The 27,445-nt window shown below is 36.3% G+C and overlaps 1 protein-coding gene across 5 annotated transcripts in view; it reads left to right on the top strand.

Moving 5' to 3' along the window:
• The window catches only part of Obsc (Obscurin), a 493,648-nt gene that overhangs the window by 336,141 nt on the left and 130,062 nt on the right, over positions 1-27,445 (top strand). For 4 of the 5 annotated variants that reach the window (XM_083139413.1, XM_083139409.1, XM_083139411.1 and 1 more), the window contains 7 exons: positions 5,265-5,427; positions 12,283-12,486; positions 14,736-14,933; positions 17,918-18,163; positions 21,539-21,680; positions 23,009-23,193; positions 26,526-26,650. In XM_083139413.1, coding sequence (XP_082995539.1) covers positions 5,265-5,427; positions 12,283-12,486; positions 14,736-14,933; positions 17,918-18,163; positions 21,539-21,680; positions 23,009-23,193; positions 26,526-26,650 — 1,263 coding nt within the window. The remainder of the gene's footprint in view (positions 1-5,264; positions 5,428-12,282; positions 12,487-14,735; positions 14,934-17,917; positions 18,164-21,538; positions 21,681-23,008; positions 23,194-26,525; positions 26,651-27,445) is intronic. The other variant, XM_083139410.1, reaches the window with a different exon arrangement.

Here is a 27,445-nt window from a genome sequence, read left to right as displayed (position 1 = left end):
ACGGCTGTAACGCAGTGGTTCAGCGTCCAGGCGGCGGACTTCTACGATGCAGGTATACAGAAGTTGCCTGTATTCCGTCGGGAATTATGTTGACAAATAACTAGACAAGTTCTGTATCTGTGGCAATAAATCATTGAATGAAATAATGTTTCCTTTTTGTGCACGACCTCAGGAGAACTTACTTTCTGGATGTGCCTAATAAATAGTAGACCAGCCAAAGATCAAAATTGGAGTCTTTTACCTGCATGAAATGTTAATGATTGGTATCCATGCTAAATCAGTCATAGGTCAGACAGAAATACTAGGGTGGATGCCACTAGGTTTTGACCTTGAAGGTCATTTTAAGATCATATTATGACCCAAAAGGTCAAATCACAAAGTTTTCCAAATATAGTCATATAATATATCAATAGAATGGTATGGACGAGACAAACAGTTTGGTGCTATTTTTAGATCAAAATATCAATCTCAGAAGTAGGTCATAGTCCCAATTTGAGAATGTTATACAGGGTTATTCAAAATTATTGTCGGGATTTCATTTTTTTCTGAGCAGGTCATGAAACATTTGTAACTGCATCAATTGATGGAAACACTCAAAGCTTTCTTTCATAATAGGCAGTGTCCTGTAGTTATGCATTTGACCACTAGGAGGCAGATTTTACAAGATAGAGAATCACAGCTCTGATAAGACTTTTTTGGGCTTGAGTTTCATCATTAGTCGGTTGTCGTTGTCCAACGATACATTCCATTCGCCAGTAATGTGCACAGTTTCAGGAGACAGGTACCTGTATGCTGGAAAAAATAACAACACAAGTAGACAACGTTAGAGAGGCTTTCCAACAGAGTCTGAGAAAATCAGAGGGAACTCTGCAAACCAAAGCTACTAAGAATGAAGCCATATGGCATATGCTGCTTTGAGCTTTTAACACCTGAGGATCACTATCCAAAGAAGGCTTTCAGAGGGGTGTGTTGGTCAATGGTAATTGACGGACTTTGATGGAATTCAAGGGAAAAAAGAAAAGAAAGCTTAGAGAGTGTCTCTATCAATTGGTGTGGTTATAAATTCCAAATGTTTCATTACTTGCTCCAGAAAGTAATGTTGAAACTACAACAATAATTTTGAATAACCCTGTATTTCTGATAAGTGGCCTTTACATATGAACTTCATGAAAGCAAGTGCTGGTCTGAGTGAATTATGGACAGAATTTGGCATGTATGCAACCAACGCAACTTAACCCATACTGAATGTTAAAAGCATACTACCGGGCAGTGAGAAGAGATGGGATCATAGATTTCGACATTTTTATTTAATGTGGCCGATGTTTCAAGAGACTAGAGTGCAACTGATAGAAATGCACTCCACAATGAAGTCTTCCAGCTTTGTGATGTTCTTTTTCACAAGAATGTAAAAGAGGACTCATGATAGAACTGGACGAGAAACAGCAAACAATACATGTTTCTTAATTTACATCATGTAATAGTAGTTGTATAATATAATCACAAATTAAATTACTTGGTGAGCATTTTCTGTTGCTGTGTGCCTATGCAAGAGATGAAAACATTTCCGTGAGGTGCCTCAGTGGTGTACTCGGCTCCTGCCACTTCAAGAGGTCATTGCAGATCTCTCTATCATTTTACATGCATCCCGGGTGCTATACATGCCCTTTCCCCATTTATCGTAGTGTATGGGTGGCAGGTGGTTGCAGGTCAATTGCCATCACCTCTAGCATGGGCAACCTCACAGCATGTTGAAACCTTTCACACATGTTTAAGGGAGAGTATTCTTGTCTTGTGAACCACTCACTTTCATTTAACGATAAGATAACTCAATAAAAGGAGGCTCCGTGGTGGTCAAAATATGTATGTGTCATTGCGTTTGTCCTGTTTATCGTTCGTCCTCGTTTATCGTTTGTGTAATGTTAATAGCAAGCGCCAATGCTAAACCAATTGATCACACATCTGATAGAAATATTGGAATGGACTTCTACCTTCATGACCTACTTCTGAGATCGATATTCTGACCTAAAAATCATACCAAACTGTTTGTCTCGTCCATACCTTTCTTTTGATATGTTACATGACTATATTTGAATGACTTCATGATTTGACTCTATTAGGTTACAATATGACCTGAAAATTACCTTCAAGGTCAAAATTTTTAGTGGCATCCAACCTAATATTCCAGTCTGGTCTATGACTGATTGATTTAGCATGGGTGCCAATCATTAACATTCCATGCAGGTAAGAGATCTTTTTTTTAAGCCTTTTTGCTTCTTGGCTGGTGTACTATAAATATCTTGTAATGATTATTTGATTTGTTTTATTTTACTTTGCTATGTTATTTTACTCTGGCACAATTGGCTAAACAGAAAGATGAGGATGAATTGTGATGTGATAAAATGGATGAAAGGACATTCACAAACACACATAGACAGCACACAACGCAAGCCTCGCAGAGGATTATGCTGACTGAGAGTCCATATGTCAGAGCCTCATTAGTCTGCATTCCAGGGTGTACTACATGGAAGTGAGGTTAACATCTTGGTGTCTTTAGAAAGGGTCACCCCTTATACCCAATGCCAATGCTTTATTGACAAGTTTTATGTAAGTATCGGGGCCATTGGGCCCTTGACTTACTATCATGTTCTTACAAAGTAGTGTATGTACAACATTTCTCTTGCTATATCCTGGGTCGACTGTCGGCCGGGATTTGGACAATAGTTCACTTGTATTATTTCACTAATGAAATTGTTGAGTTCCTTGTTATCATTTTGTATTGACAGAGGCAGGAAATAATCACTATTATTGTTCAGAGCATACAATAGTTCGGTGCATTGATGAAAAGTTCTAATCACAAACTACATTTTTGCACATCACTTTAAAGACACATTAAACGTAAAGTAACCACATAGAATAATAATAATAATAATGATAACAATGTGAGTAACAATAAGTAACAAAGTAACAACATAATCACATGTGCTTTTATAGTTGCACTATCAAGGAACACTAATCTGCTCCATTGAAAAGAGTACTTTGAAGTACTCATAAACAGGAAGTATATGTAACACATAACATAATAATACAATAGCATTTTTTAATTTAAATTTCTTCAAAATTTCGTGGCATGGATTGGTTCATCCGGACATTACACCCCAAATACCTTGCATCACCCCAGCATCTCAGAAAACACCACCTTGATAATTAATAACACATATAGTCTTGGAGCTTTGAAATAATCTTGTGAAGAATTTTAAATTATAAAATGAACATTTATAGTGTGTTTTTTTAAATTATATATACATTAAAGTTATCTGTATAAAATTTCCAAATACCAATATATAATCACAAGCAAATTAATATATAATTTTGATGAATTTTGCTTTTAACCTTAGAACACTATTGTGTTCCAATATTACAGTGTAACTTGCGCTACATAAATTTTATGCACATGAAGGAATCTATTTTTAGCACAACCTCTAAATCATGAAAACAAAATGACGATTCTTTGTGAACATTATTTTGTTTGTTTTTCCTTATATTGGAATTTTATTCTTCATTTTAAAATGTATAAACATGGTTTTATTTAACATAGAATATTTTAAAGGAATGTCTTGATTGACAAGCCCTTACGTACATTAAGAATGAAGGCAAAAAGTTATAACAATGAAAAACAAACAATAATAATATTCATAATGCTGTAAATAATGAACGAATGTAATTTTAAAGTCTTACAAGAAAATAGTGCATTCTTCTAAACTTTTGTTTTCAAAATCTAACTATCTAAATCAAATTTACGAATGTCAAAATTTCGTGAAAGATTTTTCTCGTTTTACTAGAGCTACGTAAAATTGACGTACAGTGCACAACATAACTAACAAACTAAAATACATTCAATGCTTGCACCCTCCTTACCACAGTGCTGCCTCACAGCTGACAGAATGCCAGAGGCACTGCTAGGCAGAGAGGGGTGAGTGGGTTCGAGGTGGGAGGTAGGGGAGGGATTTGAGCGCAAGCATATGTAGATTTTACATATGTTCTAGGGTTAGATAGGTATTTGCCCATTATAAATTAATTTTAGAAAAATCAGGACACAGGAATTAAGCCTTTATGTTCATAAAATGATAAGAAGATGACAATTGCTACATTCATTTCCGAACATTGGATTGGTATTTGACATCAACGTAGTACATAACTCTCACTGATAATGTACAAATTAAACTGTCCCATTCCTAGTATTTAGTAAAGTACGCCTCATCCTACAAAAAAATGTGAGAAAAACATAAATAACTAACAATTGAAATGACGTGTTTTATTTGCATTGTACTCAGTCATTCATATCAGCTAAGTTACTTTAAACAACAGGAAGTAAGATTGTTATGACACGCAATAGGCTTTCTATGAAAGCACATCCAACATTCCCTTATGCTGTGCACTTGCCCATTGCATAGTATCACCTACTTGTTGGATATAAAAATGTCCACTGAATTACCTTCTTCAAGTGTGAATATTAACTTGAAGATCTTCCCATAGTGGTACAGATATCTCTGTTGGTAGAGTTCGCCCATATAATATGGAAAATTGCATGCTCTATCTTAAAACTGTTTAATATCCCTAACTCAGTTATGTTTTCTCATGGTCTTATCCAGTGGCAAACACTCCACATAACCAGTGGTAGCCACATTATCCCTGTCTGGGGGCTGGATTGTCAGCTGTGAGTCCAGCACCCAATTCACTAACCACTGAGGTGTCTATTCCCATGAATAGTAACCCATGTATGGAAATTACAGGGTGGATGGGTGTCTTGTAGTTTATTTAACCCTTCTCTGATATGCAAATGCAGTGCTTGCTGCTAGTCTTACCTGGATAAATAGCTCCCAGCAGTAAAAGCCTTATAAAGCTGTTTACATCTCAATTCTTCTGCATGCTCTTGGAACAAGGAAATCTCCTTTGATTATCAAAAGCATTTTGATTTTTCTCTCTTTTGTGCTGTGTGTGTTTCATCCTAATATTAATTCATAGAAGACAACATGCTTTATTGCATGAGGAGATTACCTACATTTGAAGAATTGTTTTTTACTTAAACTCCAGTCACTTTTCTCCATTTGTACATTTCACCTTTGTGAGCTAGAGAAAAATTTGGACACACCCGCCATGTTGTATACTTATACTAACATCCGTTCTCTACTTCAGTATGGAATTGTCCAGTATATTTATCTTATTTAGTAGTAAGGAAAAATTAACAATGGTAATCTTTCTCATAGTTGCCCGAGGTTGAAGTTAAAGACCATCCAGAAGATCCTAAAACTTTCGAGCTCCACCACAAAGTAGTTGGCTACGGACGATATCCACTAACCATCACAGCACATGCTGACGACGACAAGGAAGTCTGGTTGAAGGAAATACGACAATACGCTTCAGACGTCCGTAAGTGTGCTTCCAATATATGTTATTTGTTTGTGTTGGAATTTCATGAAACGTTTTTATAAAGTTACTCTAGTTCATGTCCTTGATGATATTATTATTAGTGTAATTATAATAATAATAATAACAACAACTAAAAGAAAAAATTAAGTGATCTTATAATCCCAAAACATTATTTGATGTAATGATATCAAATGGAAGTAGTACTTGTAGTGTGGTAACCTATTTTTACATAATGTTCTAACAGTGTACATTATCATTATACATATCCTATTGCAAATAGCTCTAGTTATATGTAGGAAATTGTGGTTACTTGTAAATGCCCTACTAATTAAAAAGTTTTCATGCATGCTACCCACATAGCAAATTAATTCGGCGACAATATGAGGTCTGACAATTAAGTTCACAAACTTATCCTAGAAAATATGCTACATATCTTATTGCTGAAGAATGCTGTGGTCATCTTCAAAGTACTCCCCCTTGGAAAACTATACACCAATGCCAGCGCCTACTCCACCCTTCGAAGCAATTTTGGACCTCTGTTTCTGGAATGGCCTTCCGAGCTGCCGTTGTATTAGCCATAATGTCCTCAATGTTATCAGAATGTCTTCCTTTCAAAACTTGTGTGATCTTCGGGTAAAGAAAGAAGTCATTTGGGACAAGGTCAGGTGAGTATGGGGGATGGTCTACCAAATTTATTTGTTTCCTGGTCAAAAACTCCCATACAGACAGTGCCATGTGCCCAGGTGCATTGTCGTGATGCACGAGCTGTGAGTTGTTGGCGAAAAGTTCTGGTCGCTTGCATCTCATTTTTTCAAGCAACCTTCAGTTAAAATTTTCCGCACAGTTTCCCTATCAATGTTCACTTGGTTTGTTAGGGATCTCACAGTCAGTCGCCGATTTGCACGCACAGTTTGACGAATTTTGGCAATGTTTTCATCCATTCGGCTCGTTACTGGCTGCCCTATCATTTCTTCAACAGCCACTTGTTACCTTACCCTAAGAAAACCGTTTAATACATTTGTACACTACTGTTTTCTTCATGGCATTCTCGTCGTACACCTACACTAACGTTTCCTGTATTTCACTCCCACTCTTGCCCAGTTTCAAAAGAAATTTGATGTTTGTTTGTTGCTCTAATTCCAGATCAGCCATTTTCCTGACAGTGCACCCACACTAGCATATAAAGACAACAATGCATGCCACTCAGCAGAAATCCACTATGCATCAACGTCAATACTGCTGCGAGACACTGAAATACAAGAGTTGCAAAATCTTACAGAGCTGCCATCAGCGTTAAATGGTGGCGAGTTCGCGAACTGAATTGTCAAACCTCGTATAGTGCAATAGAGCTAATTTGCTCATATACACACACACACATACACAAAGCTTTGATATTAGTAAATGCTGTGTGTAATGTAAATATTCTGGAAACAACTTCACCCTTCCATCCATTTCCAACATGAGAGAATTGGAAAACCTGCATGAAGGCCAAATACCAAATCCATTTGGAATGGACAACTTGAAATGTATATTTTCCCCAGGACTCACCCCCCCCCCCCCTCCAGTGGCTGTGATTGGAAACCAAAACTGGGGGAGAAGCAAATACAGTATATTTCCCTTTGTATATAAGGTTTAGCATAGCGTGTGGGACAAAAGTGGCAAAAAGTGGGGGAGGGGCAACTCCCTCCCCCTAATCACCACCACTGCCCCCTCCCATAGACAAGGAATAATATTTTGCATGAGGCATCCACGTTTCTGAAATTTGTGGTTTCTTCAGTGTAATCATTGAAACTTTGAGTTACAAGATGTGTTCTGTGAAATTATAATTAAAAACTTTCAAGTAATATTGTTGGAGAACTCTATTATTAAAGCAGTAACATTTCAAAGCATATTCCCCTTATGTAATTCCAGCTAATGCAAAAAGATTTTTTTTTATTTGAAAGAAGAATCCTGCTAGATACACACATCATATATATTATAATATACATTAATGGCATTTTCCAAAATGAAATTAATGTAATATGCATTTGCTTTCTTCTGTCTATGGATAAAATTTAAGTAGCAGTCAACTATTTCTTAAAAAAAATTCTCCCCCTTCCATAAAGTATTAAATGGACAGGCAAATACTGCAGTTAAACGATCAATTAATGAAATGTTACTTTAATATTTAAACTTGTTACTCAAAGCAAGAGACTGCAATCTATATTCAAAATTTCCAGCTGTAATGTTGGAGTTGCATTTTTAATTATTTCAACTCAATCAGCCAGTTGGAAAGAGTATGCATTACCAGTTCTATCCACCTGTATTTGGTATTTGACATTATGCAGGGAAACTTGTTCTGGGACAAATTTTATGCATATACACACACAGTGATGGTTCCATAAACTGCAAAACCATGTATTGGGAGGGAGGGTGGCCTGGCGACGAGCAAGCCATTAGGGGGCTCTTACCATCCATATAATATAGGGTTTGTAATCAAGTATGTGTGTGTAAAACAATGAATGCAGCAATTTTTTCAGCTTTGCAGAGCAAAGACCACATACGTATGGAAGGCGAGATGATTCGTTATTCATATTATGTTGGCTAACATTCAGTAGTTGTTTAGTTAATAACTTCTTTTTAATGCTCCGTACCACAAACTAAAAGTTAATTTCTTTTTAACCACAAGATTTTCTTCCCTAGCTCTGTGGTGCAGGGCTACTTGTTGAGAATGTATATAGGAGCTTTGACAATTCTATGCAAGGTGGTTGTAGTGTTTTATGTACAGAAGAATATATGAAGCTGTTCCATTAGTACTTTTAAACAATTTTTGTACTATATTGAATAGTAAAGCTTTCTTACTCACTTGAAAAGTATGTAATTGCAGTGGAACCTCAAATACATTGCTTTCAGGTGATTACATGGCTAGAAAATTTAACATTCAGGAAAATATGGAAATGTAAAATTGGGGTTCCAAAGTATTTATCTAGCTTTTTTTAAAAAAATATATATATACATATAGAACCACTTAATAAAAATATTCTTGAAGCAAGTAGCATATTCTGAAAATTTGACCTGGTTTACAATAATAATTCTTATTTATTGTACATATTTATTATATTAATTAGATTTATTAGAAATAAAACTGAAGTCTGACAATTTCGAATTTACCAACAATTTCTCCATATATGAAGAAAGCTGGTTTACCATCGGTAAACCAGGTAAAATTGGAGAATGCTGCTTGAAACAGATATATGTAGCATGAACTTCAGTATGTCTCAATAGATTATAATAGGAAAACTACTGCTTCTTACCAATAAACAAAATGCTGCTTTTTATGTCACCATACAACACAGACAAACTTTCACAGTGCATAGAAGACACCTTCTTCACATTTTGCTTGGTTAGGCCTTGTTTCAATTCTAAGAGCCCTAAAAAAAACTTGTATCCTGTACCGAATTCTGCACAGTACCATCGTAAACAAGGTTGAAATCTCCTGCCCACCTGCTTGAATTCCAAATGTTTACAAGAATCGGCCTCAATCATGGCTACTCGATTCCACAATGCAACAGTTTGTGACGTAGGTGAAACACACCTATATTTTGTGTGGTACGTGTTTAATGCTTCCTTCTATTTTTCTCTATCAAACCTTGTGGCTCATTTCCTTCCTTTTTACACATATGTAATGTGTGTGCCTGTGAAAGCGAGAGGGACAGAGAGAGAGAGGGAAGGGGGAGGGCTGGCTGAGACTACTGCTTCTTCAGGTAAGGTAAAGTTCCCCATGCTTGTAGCACCATGCCATGAAGGCACATTTAGGGGATGTGGGGGTAGAGCCCCAGATATTCTCTCTCTCTCTGTGCCATTTTGGAGGTGGTGTGATCAGCACCATGCTCCAGCTGGCTTTAACCCCCAGGGTTGCCTCCAGGTACCCATTGATTCGAGGTTGGGTGAGCCCCAGAACCGCTTTATGCAGGAACAAGGCCGGAAGAATTCCAACCTTAGATCACCCACCCTGCGAATCAAGTCCGGTCTCCCGCATGGCAGTCAGACATCCTACTGACTAGACGACCATGGCTCTTGTACTGCTTCTTACCAGCAATCAATATGCTGCTCTTTCTATGTACACTGTACAAGTGATAAACTTTCACACTGGGTATAGGACATCAAGACGAACAACTTTGTTTGTATTGTTTGCTCATTGAGTTCTTATTACAACACTACGATCCTTCCAAAAACAGAAAATGTTATCCTATATGTATGCAGCCATGCAGGACAAATACACGTTTGCCACTGACAGTTATATTTTCTACCAGAAAATGACAAAATATTTAGTTTGCTGTACACTGGCCATGTTACCAATAAATGCAAGGTCTGGACACTGAGTGTGAATGTCTTTGAACAAAGCTTACTAAGCTCTAGTTAAATGTAAGAATAGGAAATAGGAAATGCAACATATGTACAGATGAAATTTCATCATACTGGCATGATCATGTTCTCATAGTGTACTGTTGCCCTCAGTATGTTTTCTGACAAAAAAAAATAAACAGCAATACCAACTGTGAAACTGCTGTGCTGCATGACTGCATACATACAGGATACAAGTTGACATTTTTTTAGATCTCTTAGCATTGAAACAATGCCTAACCAAGCAAAATGTGAAGGTGTCTTCTATGCACTGTGAAAGTTTGTCTGTGTTGTATGGCGACATAAAAAGCAGCATTTTGTTTATTGGTAAGAAGCAGTAGTTTTCCTTTTATAATCTATTAAGACATACTGAAGTTCATGCTACATATATCCATTTCAAGCAGTATTCTCCAATTTTACCTGGTTTACCGATGGTAAACCAGCTTTCTTCATATATGTATAAATTGTTGGTAAATTTGAAATTGTCAGACTTCAGTTTTATTTCTATTATATCTAATTAATATATAATAAATATGAACAATAAATAAGAATTATTATTGTAAACCAGGTAAAATTTTCAGAATACGCTACTTGCTTCAAGAATATTTTTTTATTAGGTGGTTCTATATTTTTTTTTTAAAAAAAAAGCTAGATAAATACTTTGGAATCCCAATTTTACATTTCCATATTTTCCTGAATGTTAAATTTTCTAGCCATGTAATCACCTGAAAGCAATGTATTTGAGGTTCAACTGTAATTACATATTTTTCAAGTGAGTAAGAAAGCTTTACTATTCAATATAGTACAAAAATTGTTTAAAAGTACTAATGGAACAGCTTCATATTTTCTTCTGCACATAAAAAGCTACAACCACCTTGCATAAGGAATATGAAGAAATCCAGAAATTAATTAAATATTCCCAATACCATGAAATAAATACATGCGTACCAATATGAATAATTATTTCTCTTGTAGTCTACTGTTATTACAAGCATAAAAACACATCAAACTAACAATAAATGTCTGATGAAGGGAGCGTGTGTTGTTCTCCTGAAACGTCACAACGAAAAACTGTGTTTTGATGCTTCTAATAATCGTAGACTACAAGAGAAATAATTCTACAAAGCAAGCAATGTGTACATACAAAAAAAATCAATATGAATAAGTTTAAAGAAATAAATAATAGCAGTTATAGATTGGATTGTTTATTAAATAGCATGGTAGCAAATAATTCCAACTGTTGTGATTGAGTATATTGAATAGTAATAGTAACTCATACAACCAGTTGGTAAAAAAGAAACATCCAGTTCAAATCCATCTATATTTAACCTCTGATAGAGTATAGACCTATATGTTCTGGAACATATATTATGCATTATGCCATAAATATATTGCTTTAGAATACATCTTATTGTGGTTATTTATTGAGATATATTTATTAAATGTGAAAAAAATAAACAGACTATATTTCTCCTCGTTATATCAGTATATCACATTGTTTCACCTAAAATTTTAGAAATGATGCAACTTGGTAAACAATGACACCTTTAATCCTATTTTTTACACAAACTTGTACCTTATGCGAGGGATAGTCATAAAAAGAGCTTCCCTAGTCTGCCAACTGCACGATTTTCCCACATAGTCTCCACCTAGACCACCACAGCTAATATAGTATACTATAGCTATATTTGCTTTTTGGAAGGGTAAAACTTTCTGAAAAGGGAAAATTGTCATCGAATAGAATAAATATTTGAAGAGAGAAATATGGAAGAATCGTAACTTTGTGTCATTCAGGCACTTGTTGTACCACTTCACAAGTTTGAAGAAACCCTGTTTGTAAAACTGCATCTCCTCTTTATGGATGAAGTTGCATACGCCAGCTTCCACTTCTGCTGCTGTGGTGAAATTCTTCCCTCTCGGTGCCTTCTTCCTTGAATCAGCTCATTAACTCGTCTGATACTGTCCTCACAAGTGGCTGTGGATGGCTGCCCAGGTCTTGCATCATCCATCACACTTTCCCAGCTAACTCAAAATTGCTGACACCATTTGCTTTGACATTAGAAGAGGCCCATACACTTCCACCAGCCAGTTATGAATTTCCGTATCGGAAGCCCCACATGCCCATTCATAACTAGAAACAGCTCGCACTTCATCCTTTGTCAATTGCAACACACCTCTGTTCTCCATGCTGGCTGGGCACACACATCTCAACTCTTTGTCTTCAACACAGCAGTACGCTGGCACCCTCTGCAAGGAAAAGATCATGCATCTTCTAACAAAAAAAGAATGATGCCTGTATAACCACAACATATTACCAACTCAAAATCTCCATGCTTTCTGGAAATACACATACAGGAAACTTTGTTTTCTGACTATCCCAAGTATGAAACCTTCTTGTTTTTGCTCCTTACAGTCATTCATTAGAAATAGGCTATATTGATAAGATAACTGTGAAATGTGTTTGTCCTTCAGTTGCTCTTGCTGAGCACGCAGCGGATGATCTTCAGCTCGAGGGACCAGGAGACGCAGACATTCCACCTGAGGAAACCAAGAAGGAAAACCCTACACCTGAAAAAGTAGAAGCTCCTGCCCCAAAGGAAGCAAAGGTAGAAGACAAAAACAAGATGGAGGAGTTCATCATGGAGAGCCACTCAACATCAATGCACAGTGTTGAAGGTAATGAGAAAAATCCTTCTGGAATTGTAAGTCGAGTCTGAGGGCTGTACGTTTCATACTCATCTTCAGTTGCCTATGATATCTCTCTTCCTTTTCAATCTATGCAATCATTTTCTTCCAATGGCATGCTATTGAAATGGTGAGAGGTACCAATCAATTGGTACCAAGACACAAAGTTGTAAAATCAAGATGAGAATATGTATTTTGAATAATTTCTGAACAAATTGATATTATCTTCCCCAGTTCAAAGTAGATGATATATCTTTTTATATAAAATTAGTTCTATTTATTATTAGAGGTATATCAAGAAGTGCTGTTTCATAAATTTCATGTAATTACTGATCATTTTCACCATTGTGATTAGCCAAAAGAGGCAGAAAAGTAACGCTAAATGACAAAAGTACAAATACAAATTCATAATGTGGGCAAACAAGATCCCTGTGCATCATATTGGTAGATGATCTTGTCTTTTTTAAGGGTTCAGTTACCTATAAGTAATCATAGCGTAGCAGATGCCTGTGGTGGTTAGCACAGTGCAGGGGTCCCGGGTTCGAATCTTAGCCTGGTGATGGGTGTTCTTTAGGGGTGTGGACAGACATTTTTGGGTTGGGATGGTATCGGGAGGGCAAAATTTTAAAATCCTGACTTTCAGGACAGGAAAAGTTCTAAACTTCCAGACCAACTTGGGAACTTTTCAGTACCGAAAATGTACAAAATTTTCCAACGCTCTGGAAATCTCAGATTCTACACGTCATTTTCACCTTAAGCCAAAAACATCGAGAATTTACCACTTTTAAAAATAACCATTTTGAATTTTCTGACTGTTCAGCATCCCGAAAAGTTAGGGAGTCATTTCACGAAGTCAGCATCAGGATGGGAATTTTTTTCCCTATCCCAGTACTGACTTTTTGGGATCCCACCCATCCCTAGTTTTGTTTGTGAGTGTTCCTTGGTAAATTTAATCACTCAAACTCAATTTTTCGATTACCCACAAGTGGCAGAAAAGTAAAGTAAAATAAACCAAATAAATCCATCAATTGTAGTATAATAGGGAAGGGGAAGCATCTACTTTTATGTGGATAAGTGTGAGAATCTGGCCCAGGAAGTCTGCAAAACACATCCCCAGGTTATGATCTGATAAATTGAACTTGACTGATAATAATTGTGATCAGCAATCTAATAATGACATTTTGAGTAGAATTATCTTTTCAATAATCTTAGTTAATTTGTTTTGTTTGGCATTGCAGTATATTAGTAGTAATCATTCAGTACCATAGGTGTGTAAATAGGAAAAAGCCATCCTTAATATTCTCATTTGACTTGCTTTAGCATTCTTTTTCTTGGCTTAATTTTATTGTAGGGCTTCTTGGCATTCTATCTCCATTCTCTACGTCAAAGCTGATTCATAGTGTCCTGTTGCTTTTGTTTTGTATGTATTTTGTGTATGTATCAGTATAACATTGTTGTAGGCTGCAAATGCTATGTCCTACTTGAGTTCATTGACTTCGAAAGGAATATTTTTCACTTGATTCCTGAAAAAGGTTATACAAAGTAAGGTATTTTATAAGGCCAAATCTTGTGAAGAAATTTACAATTGTTAGAAGATTAATTGTTAATTGTTATTGTTAATTTGATCAAATTGATAAACACTAAGAAAATCACTACAATACCCTCATCCTCAGTAGCATAACATGCTCTGCACCCCCCCACCCCCCCACCCCCCACAACTTTAATTCACGCCTATATTTATATTAGGTATCTACAAATATGAAAATACATGTAATTTGAATCAATGTAAAAATTGGTTGGAAAGGTTATGCCAACAGGCAAACTAAAAAAATTATATTTTATAATTATGTGTGAAAATACACTGTTACTACAAAAATTACAATATCGTGCAGTGAAAGTCAGCATTGTCAGTGTATTTCCTTGTCTGTTGTCTATTCTTCGACGACGTAAACTATTCAGCCTGATTGCAGTTGTAGGGCATAAAAATATAATACATTCAATTGAAAATGTATTTTGATGCCGAAAGGAAAATTTTGGTTAACTACTGGTCTTTCTTAATTTAACATTCTTACTGTGCCCCCAAAGCATGCGTGGGGGTTGTCGGGGTGTTATTTACGCCACTGAATACCTTACTATGTACATAATCTAGGAAAGGAAACAAATGAATAAATAAATATGTGTTTGCAATTAGAACAAGCAAGAGCATAGGCCTGAAGGGTAGTGTCCTCTGCTATTCATAGAGTTCCATTCAGTGTCCAGCCACCACACTGAAGAAGTCTTCAGAGAATCCGCTTCTTCTGCATCAAGGGTTGTCATGTCAGAAAGCTCTATGTCCTCGTCTGTCACGGGAGAAACGACAATGAATGCTATACAGGGATCTACACGTGAACCTACTCGTCCCAGGTTCAAAAAGACTATAGAACCTTTCAGTTGTGAGAGTAAGTATTGGTGCAAAATTCTCAATTTAAGGTAATGACTTCAACCCTCAAACCCATTTAATTTTCCATGTGTGGGAAATATAACTGTAAGTGTGTTATATAATCTAACATTTTTTTGTTTTTGTAACATTAGAGATTCAAAGATACATCTTCAGTCAACCTTCAAGATGGAGTGCTCATTGATGTTATGTTTGAATGGGCATGGATGTTTGTTTCTTGTGTCTTCATCTGTGTCATCCTCACATCAAACTCTACAGTTTCCATTCTCCCTGTTGACTCAGTGACTGAATGTGTAAAGTGCTGTGGCGCATTCTCCCATGTTACCTGGTTTGCTGCCGGTAAACCAATTTCTTTTCATATATATAGAAATTGCCGGAAAATTTGAAGTTGTTGGACTTCTGTATTTGTTTTACTTGCATGCTGACATTTATTTATTTATTTATTTTATTTATATTATATTTTATTTATATTCGGAAAGTAAGTACCGAAAGGACGTAAAAAATAAAGTAAAATAGTTCCGTGCCTTTTTTTATATCCATTGCATTTTACAGACTTGAAACTGCTTTTCTACATAGTTTCCACCATTGTTCAAGCATTTGTCATAGCATGGCACTAGTTTTTGTATCACATCATCATAGAATGTTCCCGCCTATGACGAAAGTCATCCATGCACTGCTGCTTCAATGTCGTCATCCTCGTCGAAACGCTAACTAGCAAGAAATTTCTTCTTCAGATGAAGAAAGAGATGGTAGTCACTTGGTGCCAAGTCAGGGCTGTTGGCAGATGAACAAATTGTTCCCAGCCGATTGACGTGATGAAATTTTGAGTTTGTTGGGCCGTATGTGGACGAGCATTGTCGTGAAGCAACACAATGCCTTCGCTAAGCATTCCGCGTGGTCGCGACTGCATAGCTACAGTGGCAATATTTGCAAACGGTACTTACTTTACGAATATGCCTCGTATCTAATAAATATACAATAAATAAGAATTATTGTAGTAAACCAGGTCAAATTTTCAAAAAGTAGTAGACTTTCAATCTTGCCACCGAAGTTCATACGTTTGAGTTCCAGACTGGGCATGGTTGTTCCTTGTAAGTGTCTCTTCGTGAACTTCATCTAATCCTCATGTTACTCCTCTTACTTCTCCCAGTCTCTTCTGCATATTTACTTCAATCACATTATACTTCTTAGATCCTTGCCATTACTAATTTATCACTTTCCCTGTGTGTGTGTGTGTGTCTTGGAAGTGTAAGCTTGAAAATGTTTTATGGACCCAGGATGAAATGTCATCACAAGAATAAAACCACTTGATTAGTAACATTTACTTCATTATTTTGTAATAAATAAATTTGTGATCATTACGTGTTAAGCAATCAATGGTATAATAAAGAGGGCAAAAGTGAATTTTAAGGTGGTAAGAGAAGAAATGGATCACTTCATTCTCATGATTGTCCCTCATTTTCATCAATTAATTTTAAAGTACTATCATCATGCGGCCTTCATGCATGTCAATGGTGCTTCAAACACATAAAAATAAAGGCACTAGCAATAAAGTATCAAAGTCGACAAACTATTTCAACACATAGCATTTGTAAAGCTTACTGCTTTTGTATTAGTATTGATATACATGCTACTAGCATATTTACATAGGCTCTAGGCTGACTTAATTCTATGCATCTAGAAGTATCTGATTGTGGAGATGTTTTGTCTTCAAGAATATTGCAAGCTCTTGTCAGGTATGTAGTATGAGATAGTATTTGTAGCATTAGTGTTAGCAGTTATGGCTTACTGTGTTTCTTTTGGGCTTAGAATGGCTGCTTCTTTTAGGAATTGACAGCTATTCTTCTTCCAGAAATGTATAGGCTATTTTTAGATGTATGTGTGTAGTGTGTTTTTTCCTGAAGGAAGGAATATAAAAAAAAACTTTTCTAAGCCTGTCTCTAGCATGAGCATATGTGCTAGGATGTTTTGTTCAAGTAAAACAGCGAGCAGTAACAGCTTCAAAGCCCTAATGGGTCAAGTAAATTGCCTCGTCTATTTTGCAATTATTAATTTAGTGTGTTTCAACATTACATGTCCATGCGTGTGACTGCTATTGGTCAGAAGAAATTTGTCACTTCCCATCAACAGTTCATGGAATCATGTTCATATTCATACACTTCTGTATTTGACAATGTGCCATCACCAAAGTATCAGCCAGTTTGACATGTCCCTTCACTAAACCTTAACCACACACCTTATTCGCCCTGCACATGAATACCAACTGATGCTATACACAAAATTATTCATGTCTGAAGCTGCACAATATTTCCAGTGGCTAGTGCATAAGAACCTGTTAGATATTTCTGCCTGGCAGTTCAGTAATATAATACTAGAACCAAGCACCTATGAAGCAGTAGTTGACACTTTTCTGGTAGACTAATGAATGAAGAAGTTCTCTCATATTAATGGCCAGATGAATTATAATAGATGTCAAGATTTTGAGTAGTAATTCCACTCTCATCTTCACCTCTTGAATGCTCAGAATTGTATCCAGCTTTCTGTTAACCTTAGAGAACCCTTACTTCCATCTGTTACATTTGAATAGGTCCAGAGAAACAGATTGGAACACAAATTTCATGAGAGTGCAGAATAACATAGGTATACAATAGCACCTTAAAAAGAACCATTATACTGGCTGTCCACAATTAATACTAATGTTTACTCTGGTAGAAAGCTAGTGGAAATTTGATACCACTACCACTGATGTGAAATAATCATACCGAGCTTCATTACTTTCAAATTAGGTTTTATTATTTAAATCTACCCATAAAATATACATATTTGTTATGTTTATATGTGGCAATTATGGTTATACTGTGCCACATTTTGATAATAATTTGTCATGTTTTCGTTAAAACCTTCTAAAATATGTTAATTTTCTTGAAAAACATATTTTCACATATTTTTGTAAGAGTACAAAAGTTAACCTGTTCCACTTTTCAGCTGGCGAATTGTGCGTTTTCGAGTGTGAGCTTGAGGCTGATCCTCCTGCAGCGATGACATGGCTGAAGGACAACAAACCACTGGAAGATAAGTTGTTTGACAGAGCAAGCATCACGGCGCAGGATGACAGAATATACAAACTGGAACTGCAGCATTGCCGTGAAACAGACACTGGCCTGTATACTGCAAGAGCCGCCAATCAAATTGGCAGTAATACGTGTTCAGCTCATCTAGTAGTCCAAGATTGTAAGTATCCATTGTGAGTTCAAAAGGTACTTAAGGCTAGTGTATGGGCAGTGATGAATGGCAGAAAATACAGAATGTTCCGGGAGGAAGCGGCAATACTTTGGGAACTGGTAGTATGGGTGATTCTAAGCAAAAAAGTTCATATGAACATGGGTCCGATTTTGAACGATAACGGAGATATGAACAGAAATAAAAATGATGTAGGAAAACGTAAACAAAAACAGTAACAAGTAAAACATTGCAATGTGATGGTAATTGTGTAAGTAAATACGAGAAGGGACATGCTGATACTAATCTTTATTGCATGAATTTGTGGTGTAGCAGTAATTAGTACACGATAATTAAGTAATGAAGCAAGCAATAAATGTAGAAAAATGAAATGTTAACACCTGCTGGTCAGTACTCACATGAACAAAAGTAAGGAGGGAAAGGCCACAGAAATGATAGCAGGTCGCAGCAGATTCTCAAAAATACCACCACCAACATCAATGCACTCCTGAGCGTGTCTGAGGACATCTTGTGTTCCACTACAAAGTTCCCGATTAACGCAGCAGCATTCATAATGCGAATGTGCAGTTCATCCCTTGTATTCATCCTTTCCTGGTAAACCTCCTGCTTCATCCACCCCCATAAACAGAAATCAAGAGCGGTTAGGTTGGGAGAATGAGGTGACCACGATGACGACAACGACCAATCCATCGATTAGGGTAGGTGAAATTAAGATGTTGAATGATCAACCAATTGGAATGTGCAGGTGCTCCGTCATGTTGCAAGATGAGGTTCCACTTTGTGTGCAAAGGAACATCATTTAACTGGTCCGTCAAATCATTTTGTAACAGATGAAGGTACCGCTGTGCATTCATGTGTTCATGAAGGATAATTGGGCCAAGAAGAATGTCGCCAACCATGCCACACCACACGTTTCTGGAAAATCTACCTTGGTACCCTGTGACAATGGTTTCGTGAGGGTTGTCCCGAGCTCAAGTGTGTCCATTACGGGTATTATTCACACCAGTACGAGTAAAGGTCGCCTCATCAGTGAATAAAATGTATGGCACTTGTACTGCATTGTGTAGTAACCAATGACAAAATCGATGGCGGGAAGTGTAATCACCAGGACTGGTTGGTGGTGAAATGGATACAAATGTTCCCCAGTTAATGTCCGCCACATACGAGTATGTGGAATACCCAGACGTGTTGCCATTCATCTGGTACTATTGGTAGTACTTTGTTTCACCATGGTAAGTATATCCTCCTGTGCATCAACAGATTGTCTGGTTTCACGTTCGGAAGTCACTTTATCACTGGAAAGTGTTCCACGCTCTCTCAATGCACGAAACCTATTAGTAAACAGTACCTTATTTGGTGTCCTTCATAATGGAAAATGTCTCCTGTATTCTTCAATAGCCATGTGTGCACTTCATTACAAAAACTGTAGACAAACACCATGTCTGCATACTCCTAATTCGTGTATGTAGGTGCCATTTGACGGTAACTGTCTGTGAACTGCTACGGAAACAACCCAGATAACAGCATCTCACACGTGTTCCAAGTACTCTCTCTCACAGCACTGCAGGTAAGACACTTCGATGAGTAACTGTGTCATGTGTGCTGCCACCTGTTGGCAATCTTGCGAAATTGTCAGGGAACATTATGGTTTACTAAGGGGCCATGGTAGCTTGGTCGGTACGGCGTTCCACTAGCAATCCAAGGGTCGCGGGTTCTACTCCCAACTGGGGAAACCCGGAATTGTTCTGATGGTGGAAGAGGCTCCGACGCCTATCCAGCATCGAATAACATGAGTATTTACTTACACAATTACCATTACATTGCCATGTTTTACTTGCTACTGTTTTTGTTTACGTTTTCCTACATCATTTTTATTTTTGTTCATATCTCTGTTATTGTTCAAAATTGGACCCATGTTCATATGTACTTTTTTGCTTAGAATAAAGCATACTACCAGTTCCCAAAGTATTGCTGCTTCCTCCCAGTATACATTTGTAATAAAGTGGAATATTGATTTTATTTTCCCAGTGTTACATTTTCCTGCATAATATAGTTAATATCACCCCCCTGGTCCTTGTCCAACAAGTGATTAGAATCTTTTCCCCAAACTCCACATTTTTTTGAAATTTTTTAGTCTTATGTTTCTGAGAAACATAACTGACGTTCCCTCTAGATAGTAAACTACTGTAATTCTCTGTGTCATTTCTCCTAAATCATCACAATGTCCAATATGTGCTCTAAAATATTTCTCCCTGATTCATTCACATCTTTGTAGCTTTGTAGCTTTGATACCCTGGGATGAAGAACTTGAATACCAAACTCTTTGGTGCAACAGCCCTTCAAAGCATCCCAAGCATCTTTTTGTTGGGTGATGTGTGGTAAATGCGTCCATTTGCGATCACTGCTGTTTTCTTACTTTAGAAACTAGAGCCTGCTACTTTTTTTTCAAGTAGCTTCCCAAATTGTTCTGACAATGCTTTGTCAACACCGGATTCTTTTTTTAACTCCCACTGGGAATCGAACCCAGGACCATTCACACCAGAGGTGAGAGTGCTAACCATTTGGCTGTGTGGAAGCCCCCATGTGATGAAGAACCTTGTTCAATTCAGGCCTCAGCTAGGACCATTTATACAAAGCAATCCCCATAGGAACATCCTCTGGCTAGCCCTGGGCTCAACAAGTATCTTCCTAAGTAATAATTTCAGCTTAAAACCCTGTATATACCTATCAATATATGTATGTTTAATTATTTTTACGTATTACAAAGTAAATAACTTTTTCTTTAAGTTGGACATTTGTGTCAGATCGGTACCTCCACTCAGTGAAACATTCTACATGGAATATATGCCCTGACACTTACGGCAGCCGGTCCTAGTTCTGGCAAGGGAAGTGGAGAGCGAGGATTGTGCCACAGACCAACCAGACAACAGCAGTGGCACCGAGAGACACAACATGGCAGGAAGAAGCACTATGTGAACCTCGTTCTACTGGCTGCTGCATTTCGTATAGTGCTGGATTGGTCGTTTCCCCACTCCCTACTTTCCTTGCCAGCATTTGGATTAGTCGCCATAACATTAGAGACGACCTTTAGTAATATGTCACTGCACAGTTAACTTGACTCAAAATGTATGGGATTAGATTTTATTGTAAGAATGACACAATGCCTGGGCCCATGTCACTTGGGTGTGAAAACTCCCCGAGTCACTTGTCGCATGCCGCTTTGGTCATAAACTGAGAAAACGGAACAGTCCGTTAAAAATGTTAGAAAGGCTACATTGATTACCTGTGTCAAATTTTGCAATTATTTAATAGTGTGTTCACATTAATCATGAATGATGTTGAAAAAATTTATATTCTTTTTTCCAGTGACTCCTGAAGAGAAGAGGAAGATAGCCGAAGCAAATTCTCCATATTTCATTGTTAAACTCAAGGACACTGAGATACTAGAAAACACATATCTGAGATTTATGATAAAGCTCAAAGGAAACCCCAACCCAACAGTTACTTTGTAAGCATCTTCTTTTACATTTGTTTTCAAATGAATCAATTTTGCATTTAATAATCTCATAAACAATACAATGTAAATCAAAATACATTTATATTGAAATGCTTTTTTGGGTGGGTAAGAAAAAATCTCTCAATACTACAGGCATTACAATTGCCCTGAAATATACTTATAATCATGGGCATCAGGAGGGGGGAGGGTCAAACGGGTCAGTGGACCCTCCCTGGAAATTGACATCATTCATTTGAAGATACAAGAAAGCTGAAAGTTTGTTACTCTTATTGTTAAGAACAGAAACAAAGTTCATTTAGTTAGTATTCGAACAGAATAATAAATGTAAAAATTCATTGGATCGAAAACATTGAGTGAAAAACAAGTTTATATTCTACCATTTCATTCAAAGAACAAATGGTTCCACAATTTTCAAAATTCTAATAATTACAGTTGTTTGTGAGAGGTCACACAACAAACTTTATAAAAACAATTCCACCTAACATTTAAAGCCTTTGCTTGTTGAATAAGACATGCAAAAGTTTATATCAAAATGCATTTCAGATACTAACTGCATAAAATGCAAAAGAAATAATGGAATATAGTTGTGCTGGTTCACTCCTTTGGTCTCCCCATAATTATTAATATTATTATTATTATTATTTCAAAAAAAAATATTTTTGTTAGTTTATAATATTTATTATTGTATAATAACATTTATAACCATAGTAATAATAGCTACTTATTATTTTTCTATTATTCAAATTTTATCATTTCACCGACCCCCCTGCAAAAATTTCTGGCGACGCCCATGCTGATAATAATTAGCTCATTGTTCTTCCATGGGAAGGTTGCAAGAAAAATAATTCTACGGTATCTGAAACCTGAATTTGAAATAATGTTTAACAATCATTTCTTCTTTGACAAGATTTCAGCACATTCACATTTCATTAAGAAAAAATGTTATTAGAACCTATACTATAGATATATTGTTTTCATGTTGTGTTTACCTATTTCACAAGGCTTCACTGAGATCAATACAAATTGTATGACATGGCAATTTCAGTCGAATATTGAAGGATGTCACATTTTACTGTGTAACTCAAAAATGACCAAAATTTCACGTACCATGTTTTACACTAGAGCCCTTCATTTAATACATGTAACAGTGTCTCTTTTTTAAAAGTTAACTCTACTTCATAGTAAGACTGTGTAAATGTGCTGATAGCTTGTATTTTAAGCTTGGCAAGCAGTACATACAAATAAGAACTTGTAACTAGGTTTACAAATTTCATCACTAATTTAAAGTGAAAATCCTAATCTGTTTCACTATTCTTCAGTTTCAAGGATGGGAAGGACATATCTCAAGGAACAGATAGAATCCAGATTGTCAAAGATAAGGCAGAGAACGGCTTTTATGAAATGGTTATTCCAAATGTTATCCATGGAGATGCAGGCAAATATAAATGCACAGCTAATAATAAATACGGTGAATCAACTTGTGAAGGAGAAGTTACAGTAGCAGGTTGGTCTTTACCTTCTTTAGATTCAACTCAATTTATATTAAGACAGATAAGCAGCTTGAAATTCATGTCTGTTGTCAGTATCATAAATAGAATTAAATACTCATGGCCAGACATGTACCTTAAAAATGGTCCAAATTTTCGAACCTATGTGGATTCATCTTGAGGGTGTGAGAAACAAATTATGTTACATTAGTGGAGGCCCATATTTTTGGTAAATAAAAAAGCAAAATTTTGGTACAAAATCAGAGTCAATTTCAGGTTCGAAAGCAGTAAATAAAATTTCGGTGTTATAGCTGTGAAAAATTGGATCAAAAGTGGTACATAAATTGAAATTTTCATTTTAAAATTGTGGAGATACTCCTAAATTTGATTTAAAAACTGCACTTATTACACAAACTAAACATATCCCTTTTAATAGCACATTTATGTAGCTACCAGAGTATTAAGTTTATTCCTGTATGAAGGGTCGATTTTTGCTTCTCAAATATTTACAGCAGAATTAATCAATTTTCCATGAATTGCATAACTCACAGATAATCCAAACTTCAGAAAGTGTCGCATAGGTAAATAAACTCTAAATTTCGTGTTTAAGAGTCTATTTTGCATCATTTTGTGACAAAACATGGTAGGAAAATGCACCTCACACCTTTCAGAAACATTACATTGTATTTTATAACATTACAATGTGTTGTTTCACATTTCGTGTTTTCGTCAAAAATGAAATATGCATGCCTCTGTACTTTAGGTAGCATCATCCTCCCTCGACATCAGGAAGTTATGTCCAGCTGGTTCCCTCGCACTGAGATCCACCAACATAGAGGCTTGGCATACTTCCTGATGTTTTAAATCATTTTAACTAATGTAATGTCTTTCATCTCTCACTCCCTAAAGATTAATCTAGGTGGTTTTGAAAATTTGGATTCTTTTTGAGGCACTTCTGTAAATCTCAGGCTCCACATGAGAGATGCAAACTGGCAGACCATATATTCCTGCATAAAATAGCCAATGGCAACATCGGAAGTGATCGCCTTCTCCAGGAAATTCACTTTCGAGTGCCGTCTCACACAAGAAGAAGCACTCAATTCTTTGCTGCTCAGAAGCCTAGTTTAGGCCTCATTCAGAGCTTCCTGCTGGACAGACTATCCAGCCAGTACAATAAGCTACCAAACCAAGTACACATCTATGAAAATCAGGCATGTTGTAGATGGCTGTTGTGTAAAAGTTTGTAAGTTACTTTACCACATGTAATTTTAGTTCATCGTTTTCTCTGTTGTTAGTACATTCTGTTGTTAGTACATTAGTAACATGGCTAATACTGTCAGGGTGTCTACCAGTCTGTAAAACCTGGAAATACTGGAAAAGTCAGGGAATTTACTTTTTCCGGATAAGTTAGTGAATTCACTTTTTCTGGAAAAGTCATGGAAATGTTGGGGAAATTTACTATATTTCTGGAAGAATCAACATTTTTATGGTAGTGCACTCAAAGTAGGTTTATAAAGAAAAAAGGAAATAAAAGACAAGCAATAAATTTTAAATTTGTTGTGGACAAAGTATGCTTCAGCTTGTTATACTGAGTACTGCTGCTAGTTACAGTAGAAATTGCTTTTCATGTTCCTGTTTCTCTGATAATTGTCGCTGAAGACTCTAGTTAAAATTGGGCTACGTTTAATCTTGGGGGTTGAACTTGCAGTTGGACTGCTAACATCTAAATTAATACTTGCAGCCCCTTGCACTATGTCTAACAACTGATCCAATGTTTCATCGAGTTCATCAGCAAGGTGAAAGCTCGACATCTATCATGGCATATATAAAAATATTCTCCACCCATTAATGTTAAAAAGAAAGAGAGAGGGAAAAAAACAACTTTAAACTTCGTATATTCTCAAAATAATTGTTGCAGTGACATAGTAATAAAATAAAAAAAATAAAAAACTAGACAAATTAGCGAAAATTTTGGTGTGTGGTTAATTTAAAACTGGTTATTGAAACTATCCTTTCAATTTTCATTTACTTCCTGGTGAAATAAATGAAAATCCCAGCACCTCTACCACGTATCATTCTACAGAATGATGGGGATCAAAACCAGTCACTCCCACAATAAATCAATGGGTGATGTAACTTATTCATCATTCATCCTCAATGATGAGAGCATTCGTCATTGACATGACAAGTCAAATGCTTGGCAGTGGGAAAGGCACAACTAATACTAAATAGCTTATCAACTAGAAAAGACAATGGGCACTCATTGGGTTTTATGAACCTTCGAACCTGAATCATGCCTGGGTTAGGCTAATTACCTGTCTATCTGAAGAGTGATGATTGACACAAAATAAAATAAAACTAAGACCTCTCTAGGCTTCCTTGCTCATTGACCAGGACTCGCCTCACTTTCCCTCAACTCCTTTCTCCAAGCTCCTCTCTCTCCGCAATCCAAATCAAAAGTCAGTCCCTTCTCAGTCTGTCTCACCTCTATATCACCCAGGCCATGGAGACCTTCCTCCATGCCGAATCATGATTTTACTACCTCTATTGCAAACAGCTGACTCCATAGGCTGATTGAACTTCCTATATCCTGAATACATCAGGAAGCTTTGCATAGCACAACACTGTGCAATATTCACATACCACAGAGGTTTAGACAACTGAAGTAAACAAGTGAATGCCCTGGTCAACATGAAGCATCCAGAGAGTTTAAATAAAATATAATCTTATGGATTAATACGATATTAAATACATCATGTTTTTAACTATTTTTATGTATAAATTTAGTTGTACTACTACAGTGGCTATTGGAAATTACCACTTTTGTTTTGCAATTTTTGGGTTGTGTTTGGCAAATATTAAAATTAATACATATATTACTAAATTTTACTATAATTATATACTATTTATGCTACAATTGTTATGATTTTTTAAAGGTTAAACATTAGTCAATATGTGGGTAGTATTAAGTAAAAACTCAAAAACTTTCCTTATATCCTATCCACAGTTAATTTTGATTGAAGTTTCCTTCTTGTTATTACTTTTAACATTTGAAGTGAATATTCTAAAAAGTTGGTTAAGTGTGATTCTGTGCGTGGAATTTAGCTAAATTATAGTGCCACATGTTTAATTACATGAATTGCCCTAATGACTTGGTCTGGAAAAGTCAAAATATTGTTTTTAAGAAATATTTGGAATCCTCTGTTAAATAAATAAATAAATTAGTGGTCAGTGTGAGGTCAGTTTTCTTACAAACTTAAATAATTTTAATTCGAAAGAAATATCAATATTTTGAATGTTTAAAAGCTGTATCCTTCACTGCTTGACAGTCTGTATTATTTACATTCAGAGGAGATGAATATATTTGCTGGTCTTCCGGAGAGTCTTTTAAAGCCTGGTGAAGAGCCTGCGTTCACATGGCTTAGAGACGGACAGCCATTTGATCCTGAAGAAAGGTTCAAAGTTTTATTTAAGGTACAGTATATCACCTCATATTTCCTTAAAGTGTTATGAATAGCTATATTCAAACTTTTAGTTGAATATCTGTGTTCATCATGTTCAATTACCATGATCTGCTGTGAAGTGAAAACTGAATTTTCTCTCTCTCCTCTCATGCACTTGACTTTTTGTTGTAAAGTTTTCTGCCTCAGGAAAGCATGAATACTGCAGAATGCATGTCATACTGCATGAAGTTACTCTGTAAAAGTTTGAATATTTACAAAACTGTTAATTTTGATAGAAAATAATATATGGTAATTTTTTAGTGGTGTTTATTTTATTTTATAAGCGAAGTTTCGTCCTGGTTTCCCAGAACTTTCTCACACACAGAACACATAACTTTACATGACTTGTCACTCAAATTTTGAAGGAATTTATATTACTTTTGCTTCAATCAATGATATTACAAAAGGTAAAGGTTAAAGGTACAGTTCCCCGTGCATATAGCACCATGCCATGAAGCCACATATAGTGGGATGTAGGGGTAGAGTGCCACACATTTTCGATCTCAGCAATTTTGGAGGTGAGATCAGCACCATGCTTCGGCCACCTTTACCCCCTATGGTAGCTCCCAGGTATCCATTGATTTGAGCCTGGGTGAGCCCCAGAGCCACTTTATGCAGGGACAAAGCAGGAAATATTCAGACTTTAGATCACCCACCTCTGGAATTGAACCTGAGTCTCCTGTGTGGCAGTCAGATGCCCTATTGACTAGAGCACTATGTCTCTCAATGATATTACAAAATAATACAGAAAATGTTACTATTGATG

The sequence above is a fragment of the Lepisma saccharinum genome, chromosome 17, assembly GCF_977018435.1.
Source record: "Lepisma saccharinum chromosome 17, izLepSacc3.1, whole genome shotgun sequence".
Taxonomy (NCBI): domain Eukaryota; kingdom Metazoa; phylum Arthropoda; class Insecta; order Zygentoma; family Lepismatidae; genus Lepisma; species Lepisma saccharinum.
Note: the sequence above shows the minus strand (reverse complement) of the source record. Positions and strands in the feature narration are given on the sequence as shown.